The 25,870-nt window shown below is 31.4% G+C and overlaps 1 protein-coding gene across 3 annotated transcripts in view; it reads right to left on the bottom strand.

The window, feature by feature from the left end:
* LOC139513578 (secretin receptor-like) overlaps window positions 1-25,870 on the bottom strand; it is a 120,098-nt gene that overhangs the window by 13,165 nt on the left and 81,063 nt on the right. For all 3 annotated transcript variants that reach the window (XM_071302205.1, XM_071302206.1, XM_071302204.1), the window contains 8 exons: window positions 18,399-18,509; window positions 6,634-6,779; window positions 5,951-6,045; window positions 5,393-5,561; window positions 2,812-2,968; window positions 2,105-2,165; window positions 1,687-1,756; window positions 401-492 (listed from right to left, as the gene is read on the bottom strand). In XM_071302205.1, the coding sequence (XP_071158306.1) occupies window positions 401-492; window positions 1,687-1,756; window positions 2,105-2,165; window positions 2,812-2,968; window positions 5,393-5,561; window positions 5,951-6,045; window positions 6,634-6,779; window positions 18,399-18,509 (901 nt within the window). The remainder of the gene's footprint in view (window positions 1-400; window positions 493-1,686; window positions 1,757-2,104; window positions 2,166-2,811; window positions 2,969-5,392; window positions 5,562-5,950; window positions 6,046-6,633; window positions 6,780-18,398; window positions 18,510-25,870) is intronic.

Below are 25,870 nucleotides of genomic sequence, written 5' to 3'. Positions count from 1 at the left end.
CTCGGTAACAATATATTCCCCACCTTTGCTATTTATTATTGTCATTTACTAAGTGTTAGTTTATACATGTACATAATTGTTCTTCATGGCCAATTATATTATATTTATGTTATAATAAATCGAGATATATATTCCGCAAAGAATATCTAATCTTTCAATATAAACAAAGTCATCATAGATACCAGGAATGAAATTTTATAGTTGCGTCAGACGCGCGTTCGTCTACAAAAGACTCATCAGTGACGCTTGAATAAAAAATGTTAAAAAGGTTAAATAAAGTATGAAGTTAAAGAGCATTGACGACCAAACATTATTGAAAGTTTTGCCAAATACAGCTAAGGTAATCTATTTCTGAGGTAGAAATCTTTGAAAAATGTACATTGTTAATAGACTTACTTACCTATACCTGAACTTCTTAGTCTCTGGACACGGCGACGAATTCAATTTGGTAAATAAAACTCTGACGATATTGATAAATATGGTAAAATTAATCTGTAAAAAAGTAAAATCTTTCATCATTATTTAGCAATTACTATGTAGTTTTGATTGATATAGTGTACAACATGAACGCCTAAATTATTTGTTATCATTTTTATATATAAAGAGTTTATTGTCCGATTGTCTGTAGTACATAAACAAAAAACAGGTCTTCATCTGATTTAAAAGACTCTTATATTTCAATAAAGTCCTGGCGTTTTACTTCTGATCTTAGTCTTCGTCATCAAAAGTTACAAAGTGTCAAGGTAAAAAAAGTATGTAGGAATGTTACTTATATTCAGAGTGGCCTAACAGAGATCTGACCACAACGTATCTGAATAAGTTCTATATTTAACACATTGAACATAAAATTTGCAAAAAGGACATGACATTGTCATGATTGTGCACATTCACTGCGTTGACATCTATGGCGGAATTCATCTCCTTTTCTAATATTCTAACTAAATATAGGTTTTTCACGACTGATAATTACTTCTGGGTTTTGATATTTTATGTTGTTTTGGTTTGGTGTCTCATATACGTATACCACATACTTCCTATCATTCACATTATACATGCTTTACAGGATAATATCCTAAGTTCAAGGTTACAAAAGGGGGCATACGCCCTTCAAGTCCCCTGAATTCGCCATTGTGTTAAATAAAAATTAGTTAATTATTGATCTACAAAAATATAAACAGAAATTAGTTTTATAAATAAATGGACATCAGTATACCGCTCTTTAATAGTCATAATTCTATTAAATTGAAAACAAATCTGGGTTATAAACCAAAACCGACGGAAACACACCAGTTATATGATGGAAACCGCGGAACAACTGAATCACTGAACTGCTACAAAAACAAACACCAACATACATAGAAACGGACTATTTGTTGTATATTCAAAATCGGCCCATATCCACTAATAATCTATTTTTTTTTATGTTAAATGTCTGACAGTGTTTTGTTCATAACCATAATTTTGTCATGTGACCTTGACGTCATCAACATTTTTTTAATGGTTTTCTCCAGTTTAAATGCAATTTAGAATTAACAAAAAAAATGTGGTGCACACTTTAAAATAAGACGCTTCGCAGGTTATTCAGTATGCACCACTTTTTTATGTTATTTCTTCATAGACAGAAAACATATTACAGTCATTCCTTGAAAAACAACTTTACTTGTACGATGCACATATTAAACTTACTACAATAGTTAAAAGTATTGGTCCATGAATAATCCATTCAACCCAACGGATGTCATAAGTTGTCCAGCAGCTGAAATTTAAATTACCGATTACATATTTGCAAGCATGAGGTTAGGCACGACAACAACAAAAATCTTCAAAAACAACTCACTCAGAGTTTCCTTTAGGCTTTACCAAGTTTACTGATAGTATTTCTAAGATTAAAAGTTATTATTGGCCTTCAATTAAGTTTGATCAGAAAACCAATATGAAATTCTTGTTCTCGCACAAATGAGTTTGACACCCTTTATCTGGGATCAAAATTTTGTCCCTTGAGTTTTAAATGAATGAAGTAATCAGACGTTCTTGATTTGATGTTATTATGAGTACCGTTTTTATAAAGATAACTAACTGATGTTTCCAACATAAGCATACTTACAGTTTATTATCCACTGTTGATCTTACAGCCACCCAGGGTATAATGAATACCAAAGGAAATGCTGAAACCATAAAATGTAGTATCAATTAATCAGTTCAAAGGTGATCGTCTATAATCTCGAAATATATTTGATTCTGATCAGTTTAATATCTTTAATCGGACTGTTAATGCAATATCTAAATACCATTTTACGTATCAACCTGGTGCATTCGCCGTGGGTCATTAGTTCAGGTCTGAAATTTGTCGAGGGAAGATCGAATCCAAACTTAATTGAATGTTGCAGTTTAATTGTTTAAGAAATAGAACGTATATTTCAGCAATATTTTTTCTTGAATTTATTTCATGAGTTCGTACTGTGCATATGTAGTTGAACGTACTCCTACATCAAATAGATTCATAAGCCATACACAACTTCTGTATTATACACATACACATCATCTTGTAGCACGAATATTTGAGAGTATATGTTTTTGATAAAAAGGCAACAGTAGTATACCACTGTTTGAAAGTAATAAATCGATCGGGGTCTTAAAAAACTGATGTTTGAATTGCTTATCAAAGGTAGACGGAAACGATCAACTACCAGATGTTTACGCTAAATTCTCCATGGAAAATAAAAATATGAACATGTCTCAACAAATTCTTTATTTTTCAAATATTTTTTCACAATCACAGTTTTGTTTGAATTCTTGTATTTCAATACTTACTCCATCCTAGAAGCATATAGATATGTAAATGTTTCTTTTCTGTAAACACAGCTACTGATATTAACATCTGTAGGTACAAGGCTTCCACAAAGATCCAAGCATAATTAGCAGCCATTATATAGTTTACGATTGTCATAAACATCCGGCATTCCCAATGCTGAAAATAATCAAAAGTTGACATCTTGTATAAAACACCTTGCTATTGTTGTAAACCGTAATTTTTGTGTTTTTAGTCTACTGTATTCTTGATTTACCCCCCCCCCAAAAAAAAAAAAAGAAATAACCCCAAACAAACCAAACACCCGCATCTTCTGTAAAATTATAATAATAATTTCAGGACAAGATAGCACAAGCAGATCTATTTAATATTGAGTTTTAAATTATGTTTTGATAAAAAAATAACATCCTGCTGATGGAAATAACAAAAAAGTTGAAAAAAGTGACTACTTTTTTTGTTTTGACGAATAAACGTTATTCTCAAAAATACCAAATGGTAAAATAACAAAAATACCAAATTCCAGGGAAAATTCAAACGGAAAATTCAAACCAAAAGGCCAAATCAAAAGCTCAGATACACTAAACGAATGGAAAACAAATGTCACACACAAGACTTAGTACAGTATTTTCCTTATGTAAATAAACCTGATAACGTGAAACTGCATGTATATTGTTACAGTATCATCATAGACTATTATCACTTCGGTAACCAGGGTTAATTTAATAGCAAATACAATTATATAGTTTAGCACGAATAGGTTTTAAATGTTATAAAACTCGATGCTTGATTCAAAAGACAATGCTACACCTCATTGCTAGTAAAGCCATTTGTTAATTGTTATAACCAAGTAAAGTAAATGGTGATACGTTGTGTGTCGCTATATAAAATTATATCACTGGAGATTTTTACATTTTTCCACAAATTGAAATTCTTCACACAAAAACTTTATATATTTGATTTTCCATGATACGTTATTGAGATGATTGCTGGGTTCATTAGTCATTAGTGGTCAAACAATCTCATAAAAAGGCATCGGTGGAGAATGAACATCTACAGAAGTTATAGTAAAGAGACAAGATAATTCGATTTATAAGTGTACACATTAAATTCACAGGCACATTGAAATCATCATGGGTAGCCAAGGCCGTTAACATCTCGGTAGTAAAAGAAGATGAAGGAAATTTCCTTCAACACTACATTTGATAGAAAAAAAAAGGTGATTATTATATTTTGTTCACTTCTGTCAGTCCGAAACATTTATTTATTGTTTTTTTTTCTGCTGTAGAATAAATCAATCGGGACACACTGGGGAAACCTTGGAAGTGACAAACATATTTGATAGTTTTAACTTATTTGGCTCAACCTTTATTATATAGATATATATTTATATATCTAACGTCCATTAGGTTACGAACTTTTGCATAAAATTTCGAAGATTGTTGGTTTTATTATGCTCAAAATGTACAATAAATTAACGCTAACATATATACAAACACAAAAGGAACAAACCCGATGGGTATTTGCTTAAGACAGTAAGTCATATACAAGTTTTGCATTTCTTGTACAAATCAATTATTTTCAAAGGCATGGGATTGAATTGTAAAGAGAAAATCATAACATGACACAGAAAAACACAATCCTTACATTATGACGTTATCAACATTAAAATAAAATCGTGTAAGGAAAATTCACAAAGGGAAAATATCGATATTTTATTTCATCAAATCTTCGTAAAGTAGGGTTGGATGTTTTTATAAAATATTTCCACGCAAAATGAAAAACTAATTCATTATGGTCAAGATAACTGAAATGATATGAACTATAGAAAATGTAGCATCGAAACTTTTCTGCATATAAATAACCAGAGGACAGTCGAATCTGAATGGTTTCTTGTGATGTTGCACTCGTCTAATACATCTATTAATCCCGACTATTCCCTTTAAACATTTCGCAAAGGAAAGACATTTTGGTCTATATTATGGATTTGTATCTGGAGTATTTTGTGAATTCTGTTAAGAACTGATTTAGCAAAGAGAATAACTCCGTATCGCTTTACTTTTCAACATAGTGGTTATACATCCAGGAACAAATATAATGCAAAACCATAAAAATTATCTTAAACGCAATTCAAGGGAAAAACTGTTCATTCTTGCAAATAAATATTCTTTACAAATAATGACGTGAAGAAAATATCAATCAAATTAACAGTCAACACGATATTTGACACAAATTTTTATGTAATGATGTTAAGTTTGGTTTCCGTTTTTATATCAAATCAGAAAATTTAATTAAAATGTGATTTTTGTTCATTTATTATTTATTTTATTTTGCAATGTTTCTTTACATTTATATTCCAGTAGAGTTTGAAGTTACCCAATCAAAGTTATTTCTATCAATGACACAATAATTGATACTCGGGAAAACAGAATAACGTTATGTACTTTTAAATTATTGAAGAAGCAATTTCAAATGCTCAACTGCATGTTCAGTTATCTTGTCAGCTGTAAGTCAAGCAGATTCTTTTATACATTTACTATTTAACGAAAAATAATAGAAACATTTGTTGGCCAACATTTAACTTACTAATCCTTCTGGGAGAAAAGCTAACTGTCCTTTTTCGTTATAGTAGACGTCACTGGAAAATCCTAAACCTTCTATCATAATACCATTCTTAATGAAAGATATGATAGCTCTCAGGATGAACGACAAGAAAAGATTAAGATGAATGGTATTCCGTGGACAATGCAGCTTTCTGAAACAAAAAACACAAAAATCTTGTTTAGGTTAAGTCAGATATTTCGAAACGTTTGAAAGCGATGAAGAAAATGTTAATTTCGAGTCTAACTGTACGTATTATGAGTGTATTTAAGATTTTGAATTATTGATTTAATTTTTTTTCAGTTTAGCACCTCAATTATTATTTGCTAGATAAAAGTAGTATTTTTTTAAAAACATATAGAAAGGCATATTATTCCTTGAAAGAAAATGTTAAGGTACTTCTTATATGTTTGTTAGTTTAATTGCATTTTAATTTTTAACTGCGTAAATCTAAACAAACTTGACATTAGGTAGAAAATAGTAAAAGGAAATCTAAATATTAATCAAAACAGAAGTCAAATAGAAACTTGATTTATAACTTACTTGAAGTATAACATTATGATTACTGCAACTAATAAAGACGCTAACGACAATCCATAACCAGTGTGTTTCATAATTGTAAGGTTGTCCATGTGGTCCTACAATTCAAAAGGTTGTCAAATATATATTTATAATGTACATATATTTAAAAGAATGATAACACCTATATATATTCTTTGATTATAAGAAAATACACGTAAATGAAAATTAATGAATAGATATCCCTAGTCTGTTCCTTGGTATGTTTGTCTGCACGTGATATTCGCAACTTTTCTTAAAGCAGTGACTGCATTTTCACGAAAATTTAAAAGATCTTTTATTTATTTTTTGCACTTCCTCTATCGTTTTTAAAGATTTTATGAAGTGTTCTATGTCAAAAGTTTTATACTATTTTGAATGATCAAAAGACAGACAAGCATTGGGTCCTCAAATTCAGATGTGTAAGAATGGTCGGCTATTTATGATGGAATTTTACAGACAAAAACAGTGCACAATTATTGTAAATGATAAAGTTTGTCTATTGTCGTATTAGATTATTAAAACCAACATTCGACACCGTATCTTAATAGCTAAATAACAGTTAAATTTTCAATGTATAATCTTGTCGAGTAGAGAAATGCCATGAATCCATAAAACTACATTATCTCATGCATCCATTTATTCGAGTTATGATTTAATTGGCTCACCTTGATGATAGCAGGGACTGGTTGTCCAGGGACACCATTGACAGGAATATTATTCATTACGCATGCGCTATAATCGGACCAGGTCTTATTGGTATCTGCAATAACAAACCAGCTTCCATCTGACTCGCAACGTCTGGTTACATTTTCTGAAGAAACAAAAAAACTTAGACTGGAATAAAGTCGACATAGAGACTGATGACACTGTGTAACTTATTTGTTTGTTTTAAGTGATTAAGATTTAACACAATGTTGACTAGTGTACCCCTATGTTTGAAATTTTAACCTATTAAGTCTGTTTGTTTTGTTCACACGTCAGTGTCAATATAATATAATTTGATGCGACTGTCATACAAGTGAGAGGTTTAGCTAGCTATAAAATCAGGTGATATCCACCATTTTCTTCATAAAAAACCCGCACGTATCAAGTCAGGAACAGACAGTTGTTATCAATTCGTTTGATGTGTTTGAGCTTTTGATTTTGCCATATGATAAAGGACTTTCCGTTTTAAATTTTCCTCGGAGTTCAATATTTTTGTGATTTTACTTTTTTGTTTTTAGAGCAAAGCCAGTGAGTTATTTCATATATAAAGAACACTATTGAATGTGATATAATCATTTACCAAACAAATTTAAATCGTTCTTTATTGGAAAGAAATGATTCAATTGAACATTAACTAATACATCTATTCTTAAAAAATAAGTCGAGAACGAATTAATATATGTATAATTTACTATTGATTTGACAAATGAAAACAGAAGTATTATGCGTGCATGTCTTCAAGAATGACAGTGGTTGTGCATATCGTAAAGATTGTGCAAAATATAATAAATATTCTTGTAGACATCAAAGGTCATATCTATCATATTTCGTAGTAAGACATATCGAAATAAAATCGGTCCTAACAAAGTTTCTACAAAAAACTTAAACTGCCAACTAAAAAGTAAAAACACAAAAATACTGAACTCCGAGGAAAATTCAAAAAGGAAAGTCCAAAATCAAAAGTCCAAAAACATCAAACGAATGGATAACAACTGTCATATTCCTGACTTGGAACAGGCATTTTCTAATGTAGAAAATGGTGGATTGAACCTGGTTTTATAGCTAGTTATAGTCATAAGTGCAGGATTTCTTCATTTTAAGAGATATAAGCCAGTGATCTTCTAACTGAATATAAATGGTTAGTCATGATAATTTTATTGTTTATTAGAATTTTATAATTATCGTATATCTTTAATGGTATCAAGTTCTAAAGTTCTTTGCCATTGAGCCATATATGTTTTTACTATTTCGGATTCTTTGTTTTCCTTATCAATAATTTACTGAAATTATCAAAGACATTAATTTATAAGAATTCATCTTATATCATATTTGTATGATAAAAAGAAAGAAAACAATGTAAAACTGCTAGATTTCGTTTCTATCATTATATAAAAGATGAGAACATAGAAAATATTTGTTACAAATAAGACAAACGGATTACAACAATCTCGTATCTTAAAGAAGAAAATGATCCTATCTTTCCCAATTTCAGAGAAACAAAGGATAATCTAAACTAACTACACAATCAGTAAAATTATCCAATATAAAACAAAAATAATATCGTCTGGTTGTAACAACTAGTTGATAACAATGGTATATGTAATATGTATGTAAAATTACATCCCAGCTCCTTTGTTCTAACAGCTCCTTTGTTCTGAGCCGGATCACCCCTACCAGATCACACCAGTTTGAGTGTCTTTGTTATGCATGCTTTCCTTTGTTCTGTAACATTTTGGCGGGAATGCCAAATCCACTATAAAACTTATAATTAATTATACGGAAAAGACTATCTATCAAAATTCACGTAGACAAAATCCAGTGTACATGCTGGGATTCGAACTCAAGACCTTTAGAATATCAAGCCACGACACGTTCCACTACACCAGGACGACTGGATACGAACTATTAGTAATTTAACATACTTAAAGGAAGCAAGATATTTTTATAAATGGGGCGAGTTGGCAGACCTGTATTCAGGGGGGTTTCAACCCTTTTCGTTAATAAGTGAGTTGTCAGACTAATTGTTCAATTTGATTTTACACTTTTTCAAATTGGGGCGAGTCGGTAAACAAGAGTGGGGCATTTTTTTTATAAAGTGGCGATACAGTGTGGGCCGATTGGCAAGTGGGGCGAGTTGACATTATTTGATATCTACTCATCGTGTTCGGGGGTCATTAAGGGTTACATCATATAGTAATATATAAATTATAATATAATAGTTGTGTGGCGTTCTAAACTAGATTTTATGATTTGTAAATGGTTTTTCGTCTAATCTAAAACAGCTGGGATGTAAAATAGTTATCCCATTCGGACTTGGTGTGTCAGTGTTAGATCACCCTCTGGCTTCCGGCCATCGGGGTGATCTTACACTGACACACCGCGTCATCATGGGATAACTATTAATGTAATACATATCTGAAACAAAGAATTTATTTTGCGTAGGAGGATCATTTGTCTATGAAATAATATGATATTGTTTTATTGATGAATCTGATGAATTGGAGAATAAGGGTATGTTCAATGAGATATTTTTTAGAAACTGCCTGACTCGTCAAACAGAAATATACAACTTTGGTTTTATTTTGTGTTCGCTTACCTTTATAGATTTTATAATCAGACTGCAATATGATAAGTATATCGCCTTTATACTCCAGGTGAAATGATGTATAACAAACATTTATAAAATTAAAAATTATTAAAAATCTAAAGTTTCAACTTCCTCAGACAAAACTGCCTTAATATGGATTCTGTTATTATTCAAAGGTCTGTTTTTGGTATATAACTTTTGATCTGTTTCGGTTCTTATACATCCTTTGATTTAAAATATTCGTTTAAGCGTGTTTAATTTTAGATAAATCCACAAAAGCACCTCGGATGTATGCAAGTTATAAACTATTTTGTTTTCAAATTTTCAAGCAAGTTATATTTATGTCTCAGTTCGGACTTTATACGACATCTGAAACTAATCTGTTGAATTGATCGTGTAAAGACTAATCGAAGTTAATCTACTTTGGCTTTCTTGTTTTTTGGCGCTTTGGGTTCATATCTGTCTTATCTAAGCATACCAAACATTTCCTTTTATTCATATTAAATATAATAACGTAATAACGCATGGTCAAATTAGAAGAAACACATTGCTTGTATAAGCGTTGCATCTAGCATAACTATCATATCTATAATTTTAGGAAAACACATAAAATTGTTTTTTTTTTCAATATTGTTATTGTAAATGTTATCATAATTGGCGAAGAATTCTTGGAATTGACTTCATAGCCTGAAATTTGTGAATGTTAACTGTTTGATAGAAGCCATGCTAAGGCAGTCGATAGATTCCGTATGTATGCACCATACGTGCCTTGTTGTTCACTTAATGTGTTGTAAATAACTATAAAAATATACCAATGAACATTTATTGTACGTGATATCACTTCTTGCTTGCTTAAAGAATGAAACATCATGTCTAAAGTAATATTTCATAATACGGTGTTATGTTAAATGTGGTTACATCTAAACTCTAAAGGTTCACTCATAGATACGTGAGCCTCAAATATATGTCCAGTCTCAATTCTGTGTCCCTTCCTCATATAGTGTATGATTTATACTGCGTCACAGACGTCACAAATCGTTGTGCGTTTTTTTCTCAAATATTTTGTTCATAACAATAAGTCATGCACTGTTCTATGTATTGACGGAATAATAAGCATTATGAATTCGTGGAAAGCTTTGGTTGTCAAAACATCCTAAATAGCGAACGAAAATATCGTCCGTCTTTTTTTCTATGGTATTTTTGTTGTTAAATGTGTACATATTTTAATTATCTGCCTTGTTATTATATTGTTATGTTTCAAAAACGGTCCAACAATAGGATAGGGTTAGGCTCTTTTACCACTTGTCGTTCTACATATCCTAAGTGAAGTCGCATTATTCAAATCTACTTTACAAAATTATTGTTGTTATTGTCATAACGTCACTAGATACAAATTTTATGCTTTTTATTCAAATGACTAAAATTGATCTTAAGCTATACTGACGTGAATTTGACTCTTACACTTAATATATTCTTACTTTTTTACAAATATAGTAATCGAAAACTATTGCAAGTGAAAACTTGTCAGTTATAACTGTATATCCCTATCGGCCCAAAACATTTGTAACCTGAACATATCCTTACAATAAAATATTTTCCACAACATCTGGACATACAAATCTACAACCCCGGGATGATTTAATCTGTTCATGTGTAGTAATGTAAGAAGTGACTAAACAACATACCTTTACCAATATGTTGTGTTTTAAGTGGCTGTTTTTTAGAAATACAATTTTTATTAGACCATTGTTTTGATATACAAATTATTTCTCCGAAGGACGTTTCTCATTTAATTTGAGTTTTGTAAGTGATTTTATCAGATTTTTTGTATGCAGATATCTTAACATCTGCTAACATAAGGCACACTTGTCAAAGTAGACAAAAAACGGATTTCACGATATGAAATTACATTCGTCAAATGGGAGCTTTAATTGTTAATTTGAGTTTATCGAGGCCTAATGAAATCGCAGGTTTGCTTAAGTGATTTAAGACAAGTTGAGTAAACAGCAAACAATCAAAATATTTACATTATTCCATTTTAACAAAATGTTTCCCTTGGTTCAACTTCCTGGATGTAAATTAAAATCAATATTTTATACATTTAGTGGGTGCGTACGGAGGGCTTTTCTGTGTTTGCCTTTCACAGAAACACCCAATACCCGAACTGTTAAACCCAGGCATGTATATATAAGTACTCCAAAACATTAGAACTATATGACTAAAATGCACAATAAAAGAGTAAGTGAAACCAAATCCATCTATACAAGCGGCAAACTTTGCCAATGTGGAAAACTTTATCCCCCCAAAGCACATATGCAGCGTTGTCAACACAGTGCTTGAGAATGAAAATGTAAACATTTAGATTTATGCATTGTGAAAGATAAATAGATTTCTATTTTCTATAGGAAGAATCAAAGTAGACATAAACTCTTTTATTCATATTTCCGAAGATTTTGATTGTCGTATACATTAAGATTCCTGAATTATGAGCGCTTTGGGTTTTAAAAAATACATAAAGCTTAAACATATCGCTAACGATGATTTGACCATCCTAATATACAAGTATAATTACAAAAAGCTGTTGTCTATCATTGCCAATGTTTTACAGTCGATATTTCTGCTAATCTAATAATTATTTTATTTATCTTTCGTACTATTAAAAACACTTTCTGATTAGACATAGTTTTGGTCATACATTCTTCAGTAATTTCCTTAAAATCTCGACTAACGTCTTTTAAAAATAACAACTTATGTGCATACTCCTGTTTGAGACACTAATTGCTTTAAATATAAAAAGCAAATCGCATTTCACATGCCTATGTGAATGTTAAAAGTAAATCCATTATGGCATGATGAATGATGTAGGTGTGAATAAGACCACCTTCAAGTTATTCATTTTGAATGACTTTTTCAATTAAGAATACCAGATAGAAAATATAAGATCGATTGTGCCTAACATGAAATTATTAATCCGAAAAAACAGATAATACAAAACAAAAGCTAACACAGATTGCAACGTGCGAACGGACAATTATACTGCGCTTGTTGAAATATCTAGATGTAGAAACATCGCAAATGAGATAGGTATCATTCAATTACCAATAGACAAGGATGTATATGCCATCGTTTATGTGTGGCCGTCAACAATAAGGGAAACCCATACTGAATGTAATCTACAGAAGCCCCGGATGCAAGACAATTCAAAAGAAAACAAAAACAACAGCTGCACCATGACTTGAAGAGTTCCGGGCCAGATTAGCCTGTGTGCCCTAGACCCAGATGCAGCCTAACTAGACAGCTTGCCAAATTGTACAGTGTATATGAGACAGTATCTGAAAAAGTCTAATTTTTGGAAATAAGAAAAAAAAACCTAAAAAAATCTTTAGACCTGGTGTTTTAATAACACAAATCGAAGAACATACATTGGGGATCTAGGAACTATTGTCTGTAATTCAAACAATTGTTAAATGTGGTAACAATGGCAATTTTAAAAATGGTATAAAAAAATCCAGTTCTTTCCTGTTACCAAAGTGAATCAATTTTAAAAAGTGTCTAATGGGAATAAGAAATAAGTTTAAGACACTATTTATGGTTTACTAGTATATCCTGCAATAGTTTATCAAATGCCGATTATTGGTTTTAGCATTTGCAATACAAAAGGTTTAGAAATATACTTAAATATAGACAGATATGTCGGTAACATGAAAGTATCTTGAGTAACAGGACAACGGTAACAGGACAGAGTTTTTTTATTTTTAAAGAAATGCTTTATTTTATGGTTTAAGAAAAATACATCATTTCAGATTGGTCACAATTAGAAGATAACAGCAAACAATGTCATTTGTCCTTTAAAACTGTATTTGCAAGATGAAAAATCTGCCTAGGTAATGAAAAATTCTAAAATAAATTCCTTTCTGCTACTATTTACTATACTAAAATTGCAGAATGCTCTCTGCTGTTATCAAAAGCAAAATACCTATTTTTTCATTCAATATACTGTATATTATTTTAAAATCTTTTTAATATAGTGATGATAACTTATATTAAATGAAATAGTTGGCATATAGTAGACTAACTTTTTGATTCATCAGTGAAATTGTCTTGAACATCCTTCCTGTTACTGATTATGGGTGTTCTGTTACTTTCAATCAGGTAACATGACAGAACGTAACAGAAAGGAATTACGCAGTATTTTTTGTTCATTTACTCGAATTGTGTATAAGTTTACTTCCATCTACATGTCAATTTGATAAGATACTATAAAAACACATGTACTGGTATAGTGCTGACAATGAAATATTCTCAGAAGGTACACAAAAAGGCTGTAACAGGAGAGAACATCAAAATTATTTTTCTCCAAATTCTGATCTTTGGGGAGTTCAGATTTTTTAAACTGGTTGCTATTCACCTAAACATATGGAGGCATACATTCAGGAAAAGATGCTCTTCACATTGCATTACAAGAAATAAATTTTTGGTCTTTCAAACATGTCCACAGGTGAAAAAAAACCAAGCGGTAACAGGAGGGAAACTACCCCTGGGGACAACATTTAAAACACCCTTAAAAATGCAAAATTTTCTTACATGCTTTAGTTATAACAAAACCAGACCAGTAATGGATAAGTTTTTTTTATATAATCTATCAGATTTGTGAAAATCGGAAGGCTGTTTACTTAATTTAGATATTCTTTGAATGATTTAATTTTCAGAAATAACAGGGGACAACATGATTGATTTTTTTTTTGGGGGGGGGGGGGGGTTGACCATTTAAATCATAATATTTTTTAAGAAGAAATATTAAAAAGAATGTTTAATTGGTTGCAGTTGTTGCATTATATACTCTAGTAAACTGTAACTTAAAATTTGCCAAAAAGATGCCTGAATAAAAAAATAATTGCTGGTAAAGTGTGGGACATGGAAATTAGACTTTTTCAGATATTGTCTCATATAGTTTTAATCATTTTGTTAATATATACTTTTATTCAATGAAGAAGCCTCCTGTTTTACCGAGCGGGGTTAGTTAATAACTCAAATATGAGATCATCTCCTTAACGGAGGAAGAAGAAGAACAGTCAAAGTTATAAGCCAACACAAGGTCATTATTAAACGATCATGATTATGACAAACGGCAACCTTCGACAACCACTGGATTACAAACTCTTCGCATATTATCTTAATTCACACGGATCTAGGCTTAGCCCTTTCCATCTATGGTTTATTTATAATAGAATGGTAGTGAACTTGCTGAGCAGCTGTCTTATAATAAGGGCTTAGCAATCACTTTGTCCTTCAAATGAAAACAATAATTTCAATTATACTGGTTTAACGACTGAATGATCAGTTCTCTTGTACATGTTGTAGACGTTAACATGGCAGTGTAATACGTTGTCCGTAGTCTAATCAAGATGTAAATGTAATTTCCGCTATCAAGGTATTTGTGTTTTTCGCGATGTCATGATGCATTGTGTAGAAAAAAAATCAGTATGAATTATATATCAATGAAAGTTCAAGGAAGGGACAGCTATGCTGAACTGATAACAACAGCATATCTTGATGTACCATAAATTATACTTTAGATTTAAAATTAATGATAATGCCTTGTTCTACTTAAGATTTAAATCAATATCATTGTCTTGTCTAAGATTTTGTGGTCTTATTTATAAACTCCTTAAAATAATAAACAACCAACATAACACAATCTCTTATCTTAAGGAAATGTAAAATGATTGAAAAAATAAAATAAATATCTTCTTCCCTAAGTGAAATAGCAGTGTAACTGTTATGAACTATATTAAGTCGCAAAACTAATTTTATCATTTATAATTTCTTTGTTGTTATTACGCTTGCATAAATTATGCAAGCGTTTGTTTCATTGTGTCACCAACACTTTCACGCTTTGTTAGATTAGAACCACAATATTATTATGTCATGTATGATAAATGTCGTATCAAGATTCGGAAGGAAACCGGGGGAACTTATCATCACAGAAACTACATAATACTGAGAAACCGTGTCTTTGAGAAAATCTATCAGAGTTTAAGATAGACGAGAACCCGGATAGAATAATTTATCCGCTGCTTTGTTGTTGCCTATAGTCATTTCATAGTTGTCAGTCGAAGTTATACTTAGTGTTTTATTCCTATCAAATATATGAAATGTCTTCATTGCTTTAATTGCATGGTATATTATCAATAATACACTAATCTATAAAGAAAGACCACTCTTTCGATAAGTACTGAAAGAATTATTTGTAACGATTTATATTTTTGACCATTAAATGATTCAACATGTCAAGGTTGAACACAGGTTAACTACTGTTACAGTATTACTAGGGAATGTTCAACAACCATAAACACTGTGGTGTATTATATTGAAACGTACATTAAGTACTGTACATTTGTTCAGTTTTATTAATTAGATTTCTGGAGTAATGTAATCAATGAAAAATCACTTTACAGATCAAAGAAAACCAATAAAACTTGTTAAATCATATATAAAAAAATGTATATACTGCATACTCAATGCGAATCCATTTAAGTCTTGCTTGATTTGGTTATCTAGCAATTCCAACTTTGCTTTTACTTAAAAGATTCTTGCAAAAAAAGAGTTCTGCACGCATGTCTTTCGTGATTTTAAAGAAGACAATATCTTTATGATTACTATATCACATTTATATTGAAGCGCCTTTCAAGCTGCTAGTAGAGGGGTTTTACTTAAGATCAGACTGATGACATGAATCTCGATAAGTGCCCCTCAAGCTGCTAGTAGAGGGGTTTTACTTGAGAATCAGACTGATGACATAAATCTCGATAAGTGCTCCTAAAGATGCAGTAGATGAGATTTACTTAAGATCAGACTGATGACATAAATCTCGATAAGTGCTCCTCAAGCTGCTAGTAGAGGGGTTATACTTGAGAATCTAACGGAGGACACATATCTCGATAAGTGCTCCTCAAGCTGCAGTAGATTTGATTTACTTGAGAATCAGACGGAGAAAATAAATTTCAAAAGTGCTTCTTATGCTGTCAGTAGAGGAGATTTACGTTAGAATAAAACGACCGACATAAATCTCGATAAGTGCTTGTCAAACTGCCAGTAGAGAGTATTTACTTGGGAATCAGACGGAGGACACAAATCTCCCTGAATCCATGCCGAACAAACTTAAATCTAGTTTGTTAAAAACAATAGTTACGTGTCTTCTGTAGTTTTCTATTGCACTAATCCGTAAAACCAATAGAGCAAAACACAAAAAGGAAAAGGACACACATATAAATTCTAACCATTTCTAGGAGCCTCACCGAAAAAAACCACAAACCCCAAAACCACCAACCTTGACCCATGAATAGATTATTTTACACGATGGAAAGATGCATACCTTATGTCTCAATTTTTAAATCTAGGGTGTAATTTTAGGCGAAATAAAAACGAAACGCGTTTGTGACGAATAATATTCTGAGTTGTATAATATACAAAGTATACTGTTCCAATTGTACAACCGATTTGTTATGTCTACATAAGTGTTATTAATAATGTCAAATGTAGCATCCTCGCCATTCTTTATTTATTATCAAAAATGGTCATCAGAAATATGACAGCTTAAATACAGGAAAATATAGAAAAAAGATTAATGTGTCTGGGGAAAGTGATATGTTAAAGTTAAAACTCTCCAAAGAATGATAAAATAGCATTCATCACGCGAACACATTCAGAATGTCATAACCCATTTCTGCAAACCGAAAATGAATTTCCAACAACAAATGCAGCTTTTTCTTAATTCCTTTGGAGATGAAGGATGGAGGATCAGAAAAGGCTTACTTGAATCAAACCATCAGAATGTAACTAAAGAATTAGCACATGTATGATCAAAGACATAAAATAGACGCCAAATAATTCGTTCATTTACCTAGTTCTATGTTTTTTTTAATCATCTATCTGTAGTATAACTAAGAAGTCCATGCTTTTTTGTAGTTTATTTAGATGAAAATCCATTTGTCAACGCACATTTTTATGAAACGCGCAAAATAAATTCAATTCTTGTAATAAAGTATAAATGTAAAGAGGGCAAGACAAGCATGTTGTGTTATAAACATTTTACGCAGTGTTGTAACGTTGTCAAGTAAAACATGTGCAGTCATAGGTAATGCGTTTTATAGCCACTTAAAACATCATAGTGAAACTCCATCAAATGTGTGTCTGTCAAGGCAATGATGGAATCTTAATGAAATATCTATATTATGTAATTATTCCATAACAACTACAAGCATTTATTGCTTTTAACATTTCAAGAGTGCCTTAAAAAAATTCACACGTGTTAATTTGTTTATTTTTAGTAAGGTGGTATTGTTTTATGAACGCGATGTTGATTTGAAATCCAAAATCACTTAAAGATAGATGGTTAAGACAGTTTACGTGGGGAATATGAAACAATGATTCAGAATACTTTTCGAAAGTGTATAATAACGTACTTATAAAAAAAAGAAAATATGGTATGATTGCCAATGAAACAACTCTCCACAAGAGACCAAAATGACACAGAAAATAACAACTATAGTTCACCGTACAGTCTTCAACAATGAGCCAAGCCCATACCGCATAGTCAGCTATAAAAGGCCCCGAAATAACAATGTAAAACAATTCAAACGAGAAAACTAACGGCCTTATTTATGTAAAAATGAACGAAAACAAATATGTAACACACAAACAAACGACAACCACTAAATTACAGGCTCCTGATTTAGGACAGCCACATACATACAGAATGAGGCGGGTTTGAACATGTTAGCGGGATCCCAACCCTCCCCCTAACCTGGGACAGTGGTATAACAGTACAACATAAGAACTAACTATAAAAATTAGTTACAAAAGGCTTAACTCATCAGATGGATAAGAATACAAGTGGACGTGGATGGGTACTTGTACATCCCAACAACAAAAAGACACTAGGTACATATCTGAGAGTACTCGCAGTTAACTAACAGTAAGTTCACATCCTCTAACAACTAATAAAAAAAAATCATGCATTCCCCGACAGGAATCTTACTATTAAATGAGATATTTGGCACAAAGTAACTAGTATGTATGGATATTAGTTTTACTTTTACTTTATAGTTGAATGAATTTATCATTTACTATCCTTACCTGTTGGATCAAGTCTGTTTATATAGTCAGGACAAGGCTTGACAGCTACTGTTCCTGCTTTTGTGGCCGGCCAACATGATATACCATCCCATGTGATATTGCAATACAGTCCTGAAAAATATGAATACATAAATAATTTGAAAAAAGTGATACCCTACCATTATTTGGTAAAGAATATGCTTAAAATCACAAGACATTGTTACAAAATTATTGCCATGCTTTGTTATATATCTAAAAAAGGAGAAATGATTTTATCGACCAGAAAACCATTTCCTGCAATAGATGTATGTAACATCATCTATCCTACCTTCATATTCGGCTGTAAATGAAAAAAACTTTGGATTCATAAACTTACAGTGAAATGCAAAATAACAAGTTTAGCATATTTTAACAGCCGATTTCATTGAGTGTGTAGGCACCTGTAATATCTTTGGTTAGCTTGCTTCAGTGCTAGCTAAACCGTGAAGTCATTATTAGGTCAGTTATACTACCCTCCTTTAGAAGTAGTCTAATCCAACAGACAGATAGATTGGTTATCTGTCTGACTAGTCTATACGTTATATTACTGAGCCTTAATAGCAAAACAATATAGGGGGCACGAATGTACCCACTTTAAGTCCTCATTTAAAGGTTAATTGGGGAACACAACATATAACCGGCTATCGTTACTACAGATGCAGTATGAAAAATAGATATAAACATTATAATACATTAATTGAATCTCTAAACATATATATGTAAATGGGAATCCTGATCTCAATTGAAAAGTAATAAATCATGTTTTGCAATATTTCCACATCTTTTGAAATCTTGAGGGATATTTTACACCATATTTAAGCATAATTTTTAATTACTGTAAATGCATGATTAAAAGTTTGATGTGACTGACTATATTTAGCTCTAAACTAGGTCATTAAAGTAGACATATTTCAATAACAAAACTCATCCTATTGAAATTTTGACATTGTGTTGAATACAATTATTTCACCAAAAACATGTAGTTCACATACATTGTATGTTTTTCAGGAGACGTCATTAATCAATGCAAATTAAATACAAAAATAACAAGGATCATTTAAACTAGGGTGTGCTATTTAAAATATGTAGAAAATCAGGATAGAAGTATTTGCAGAACCTTCCGCTATTTAAAAAACCAAACGACCATTCCCTACAGGATATGGCGCATTGCATTTGCGCCTTTTTTGCATATTCCCGTCTTTCTTTGCGCCACAAGGTTATATTTCATTTGCACTAAAAATTAAAAAAAACTGCATTTGTGCCATTTTACAAGTAAGATATTAGGGGAAAGTTTAAAATATGCATCGTGAATAAGAGTTTTTAGAGTATTTCCCCCAGGTAATGGGTAACTAAGTAAGTTCATACTTATTTAAAAAAAAATGAGAGTCACTTAGAGTCACTAAGGTTTAAAATTATAATATAGTGTCCACATGTTTGAGGTGTCAAGATGCACATTGTCAATTCTGAGTTAGTTTCCATTAGCTTTCTCAGATTTTGATTGTTTCATATTTTACATGTTGGTGCAGTTTTAAGTCGACTTATACGGAATTGGTTGTTGAAGTCTGTTCGGTTGTTTGTGATGACTTTCATTTATTTGACCTTGATAGTGTTTCATTTGCAACCATCCCACACCTCCTTATTTGTAAATAGAGGAAAACAAATACCCGGCGACGTCCACTTGTATTTTTATCCATCTGCTGAGTTAAGCCTTTTTCAACTGATTTTTATAATGGTTCGTTCTTATGATGTTCTGTTATACCACTGTCCCAGATTAGGGAAGAGTTGGGATCCCGCTAACATGTTTAACCGCGCATCATTATATCTGTCAATTTAGTCAGGAGTCTGCAATACAGTGGTTGTCGTTTGTTTATGTGTTACATATTTGTGTTTCGTTCATTTTTTATACATAAACTAGGCCGTTAGTTTTCTCGTTTGAATTGTTTTACATTGTTATTTCGGGGCCTTTTTAAGCTGACTATGCGGTATGGGCTTTGTCATTGTTGAAGGTCGTACGGTGACCTATAGCTGTTAATTTCTGTGTCATGTTGGTCTCTTGTGGAGAGTTGTCTCATTGGCAATCATACCACATCTTCTTTTTATATATGTAATCTTTTATGACCACGCATGGTTATCCAGTGTAAATCTTTTGTTTTACTTCAGTGTAAAGATATCTTTTAGCTTTTATGATGACTATTTTGCGCGTACATCGTATACGTGAACGATGTCAACGTTGACCAAAAAATGTAAGAAACAAATGGATTAAACGACTACGCGCGTAATCGTTTACATCGTTTAGGTTAGAAACAAATGCGCTCTTAATTGTATCATTTGCGCAAACGGAATCTGGTTTGTGTACTGCAAAACAATCTATATATTTTGAAAACCAACGATTACAAGAAGTTTCCGGAGCATCAAAATTTTTTGTTAATACTTCATATTATAAAGGAACTGTTACTCCATTAAGAATGGCTGATTAGGGTTTCTTTAAATGCCCCCCCCCCCCCCCCCCCCCCCCGTTTTTTCTGTTTATCTGTTTCAATTTAAAGTCCAACAGTAAATAACAAAAACTAAAAGATAAGACAAACCTAAACTATTTCTAATTTAATCAATTACACCCCTTTCGTGATGACACCTTACACTAACATCTTTTAAAAGATCAATCAAATTCACATAACATAAATTTTTCTTAGATAATCGGGATATATGATCTAAAAATAATTTTATACAGTAAAAGTAAACATAATCGTATTGGAATGTATTGCATTACTGTTTAAATTTTGAATGTGTTATATAATTGTTTCTTTTGTTCACGCAAATTCTGTATAACTAATAAGTTTGGGGATTATATAAAAAAGAAGATGTGGTATGATTGCCAATAAGACAACTCTCTATTAGAGACCAAATGAGACAGAATTTAACAGCTATAGGTCACCGTACGGCCTTTAACAATGAGCAAAGCCCATAATGCATAGTTCGCTATAAAAAGCCCCGAAATGACAGATGTAAAAACAATTTAAACCAGAAAACTAACGGACTAATTTATGTACAAAAAATGTACGAAAAACAAATATGTAACACATCAACAAACGACAACCACTGAATTGGAACAGGTAAATACATAAAGAATGTGGCGGGGTAAAACATGTAAGGGATTCCAACCCTCCCTCTTATCTGGGACAATGGTGTAGCAGTACAAGATAAGAACAAACCATATAAATTAGTTGAAAAAGGCTTAGCTCATCAGATGGATACACAAACACAGATTGGACGTGGCCGGTTACTTGTATATCCCAACAACAAAAAGACACTTAGTACTGACCTGAGAGTACTCGCAGTTACTGACAGCTATTTCAAAGCCACTAACAACTAATAAAAAAAATAATACATCTAAGAGTAAATTGTCATTCATTACACATCCAACATCAAATGGATTTAGAGAAAGGACTTCATAAACAGTCAGAGAAAACATGACTTTGTGCAATACCAAGATACATGTATCGCCAGATTGTAGATCTGTAGTCTGCAACAGTACTTAGGCTTACCATTTGAATTGTTTAAAAGCTAACAACACTACAATGAACATAATGAAAATAAGGAGATGCGGTAAGATTGCTAAGTTCAAATGAAGTGAGTGCAAGTAGTTATAAGCAGCCAACAATGAGAAAAATCCATACCGTATGGTCGGTTTTAAAAATTCCTGACATGTCACTATGAAACAATTCAATCAAGAAAACCAACAACCTAATTTAGAACAAAACAATTTACGAAAAACAAATATGACAAACATGAACCAACGACAACCACTGAATTACAGGCTATTGGATTGACACAGGCAGCTGAAGAATGTGGCATGGTCAAACATGTTTGTGAGCGCTAAACCCTCCCCTGGGACAGTGATGTAACAGTACACCATAAGAAAACTATATATAAAAATCAGTTGAAGATGGATTAACTTATTAGAAAAATATAAATAGTAATACATCAAACAAAAACATAGTAGACGCGTGGCTGTTAAGGTAGTCTATCCTCAGAGTGTGGTCAGATCAATTTGAAACTTAGTGGACATCTCAGATCTGTACTTGGTGTCTTTTTGTTTTTGGGATGAACACACTCTGAGGATAGACTACTTTAATAAAAAAAAATACCACATTCAAACTTGATACAGCTATTAATTTAGATTGTGATTAAATATTTGACACAGTCAAGTTTCTGATAGAAAATGAATGCGGCCACATTTACCAATTATGGTCCAATATCCAAAACCTAGATACATGTTTGGATTTAGCATATCAAAATGCCACGTACATTCAATTTTGTTATAAAAATAAAACAGATTTAAAAATTAATTCTAAACTTCAATTTAGACCAGCTTGGAAACTGGGCCTAAAATCCCAAATTTTTAATACATGTTTAGATTCAGCCAATAAATAACATCTAAGAATTCAATTTTTTGCTACAATAAAATTAAGTTTAATAACTTAAGACTTTTTGGACTTTAATGTTAACCCATTTCTCTGACGTCAGTCTATTGTTCTAAGATCTGGACTTATTTTTTTGCAAAAAATAAAGTTGTGATATAAGTTATCTTAAGTTAACATGGTGGCCAGTGGATTCTTGAAAAACGATTGACTATTGAAAAATTCGAACTCGCGCGTATTTTCGTCTGTAGTCTGTAGTCTATGCATGATACCACTAGACCACGAGTGCCGATATCAATTACTAATTAAATATCACTCTTATATCGTATATCTGTCAATGCATGTCAATATTTTGTATTTCAGTCTTTTTGTTATCTAATAAAATATCTACACAGGTGATTTTTAAATCAATGAATTGTGAATATTACTCATTAGTACAATTCCTTAATAAAATAAACATCCATGTACACATAACACTTATCACTTTTAATGTACAAGGCCTTTCCCTTTTCATCATGGCAAATGCTTAATTTTGGTTTTAGTATTAAAATGATATCATACCATGGTCACTTAGTTTTTCCTTGTTTGATTATATAAATCAACATCTTACTGACTCTAATTTAAATAAAGAGTGATAAACTTTGACTATAAAACTACTTCTTTGGCGGCAAAACTGGATACAAAATCGTCAACTTTATAGTAAAAATGAAATAAAGATACCCCTAAGATTAAAAACAATATTATGGGCTTTCCGAATTGATTTCTCTGAGTTCAGTATTTTTGTGATTTTACTTTTTAGTAGAGAAAAATATTGCCAAAAAAAATCATTAAGGATACTAGGCTTGAACTTGGCACTGTTGATATCAAATTTATTTTTACCATGCCAACGATTAGACGATCACGGCTATGAACAGCTTACATGATACTCTGCAAAATTGAATACTTTATATATTGTACATTTGTAATAAGAGCAAGTCTGCTGAGTACCACAAATAATACTAGTTCATTAACTGATTGTCGATGGATGCCAAATGAAATAATGTTACAATAATCAAAAGATAATGAAAGGGAACCATTTTACACAAAATTTATATATAATTTTTTAAATAAGACTAATCACTTGTATCTATCTTATCATCAACTGGTTTCTAGAGTGATGTTACTGTGACATTTTCACTTCAATAAGATTTAAAATGTTTTAGTCATTTTTAATGTGAGTTGTAAACCTAATCAATTGGACATTAACTACTCATTCGGTTGCTAAATACTATATATGTAAATATTAAAGGTATTAAATGTTGGTAGTTAAATTTTTTTAACTTTCAAAAAAAGATTAAAAAAATTACGTATATTAATTATATGTCTTTTTGAATGAATTATAAATACTAAAATCTAATCAATACAGATTATTTGTAATGCTTAAACATAGAATGAAATAATTATTTACAAATATAAAATCTGGTAATAAAAAGGGAAGATAACAACACATTTAAGTTAAATTGAACTTATATTAAGTTATATAAAAATGTGAACCGTGTGGATCTAATCATTTCCAGCTATCAGAGAATAAAAAAGACAAAATACGAAATTATGTTCATGAAATTCCGTTGATTCATTGTCAGATCATGAAACAGATAGTCGTTTTACTAGAAATGGGTTAAGCTAGAGAATTGATAAGAAGTAGTGGATTCGAAAACGATAATCAACTCGCGACTAAAGTCGCTCGTTGATTATCGTTTACGAATCCACTACTTCTTATCAATTCTCTACTACTTAACCAATTTGAAAACGGGTCATGAATTAAGAATTTAAATTCACAGTGAGATTCGGCATATCAAAGAACCCTATTAATTCAATTTTGATGAACTATAAAAAAAAAAAAAAAAGTACAGTTTTTGACTCATTGGACCTCACAAAGGACCAATATAAAAACGGGATCCAAAATATAAATACATGGTTAGATTCAGCATATAAAAGAACTTAGAGAACTGAAGTCTTTCGATGAATTCCCGTTGTAATGGGTATATATATTATTTTTGGCCCTAATTCCTGAACGGTTAGGGCCCAGCCCCTCTTAAATCAATCTTTATCTTCCTTTTTGTATGGTACAATTTTGTAGAGATCCATAGACTTATTCTGAAGTAATCTCAATGTAACCAAAGTATCTTTGTTTTTACCCGTTTTTGCAATTTATTCGCTATACTATTATACGGAGGCAAATTGTTGTGGTCGTCTAAAGCGTTTGTAATTATAATACATCATAAAAATGATATAAAATGTCAAACTAAGAAAAATATCTTTGGAAAGTGCTATTTACCCCAGTACTACAATAAAAATGCCATCACTTAAAATTGGCATGCTCGCATGCATATTTCGTCGAAGAATAGAAACGATCCCTTTTAATTAAAACAGGTGGAAATATTGAGTTGTTTCAGTGAAATACAGAAAAATTATCAAGATTGATAGAAGTTGTGATTCGGTTGAAAAGATTACAAAAAAATTGACTCCAGCTATCATCAAAATGATTGCCCATCATAACTAATTAGATGTCTGGAAATCATGTTTGTAACTTATACCGTAAGGTCAATAGGTTAATTAATTTTTTTGACTTGGCTTCGATCAGGTGATTTTTTGAAAAGATATTATTGTTTTTTAGGACAGAACTTCTACATATCATGTCTAAACATCGAATTAGATTATTTTCTATATCACAACAGAATGGTAGCGTACATAAAATCATACTTTGTATACAGGCGTAACTGTGCGTATGATCGATGACTATAAAAGTACTTAAGGTAGAGTACATAAAATCATACTTTGTATACAGGCGTAACTGTGTGTATGACCGATGCCTATAAAAGTACTTAAAAGGAGTATTGGAATAACGAGTTAAATCAGACTTTTAGGTTCATTTTCCTTTGTTTTATTTGTAGCGTTGTAATTTATAGCAGTTAAATTTCAATTGAGAGCAACGGAGAACATCACGTTTATCCATAGATGTTGCATTTCATTAGGGAATAACATATGATTTAGGAA

The sequence above is a fragment of the Mytilus edulis genome, chromosome 2 (genome assembly GCF_963676685.1).
Source record: "Mytilus edulis chromosome 2, xbMytEdul2.2, whole genome shotgun sequence".
NCBI classification, from domain to species: Eukaryota; Metazoa; Mollusca; class Bivalvia; order Mytilida; family Mytilidae; genus Mytilus; species Mytilus edulis.
The sequence above is the reverse complement of the archived record's forward strand: the minus strand, read 5'-3'. Positions and strand labels throughout refer to the sequence as shown.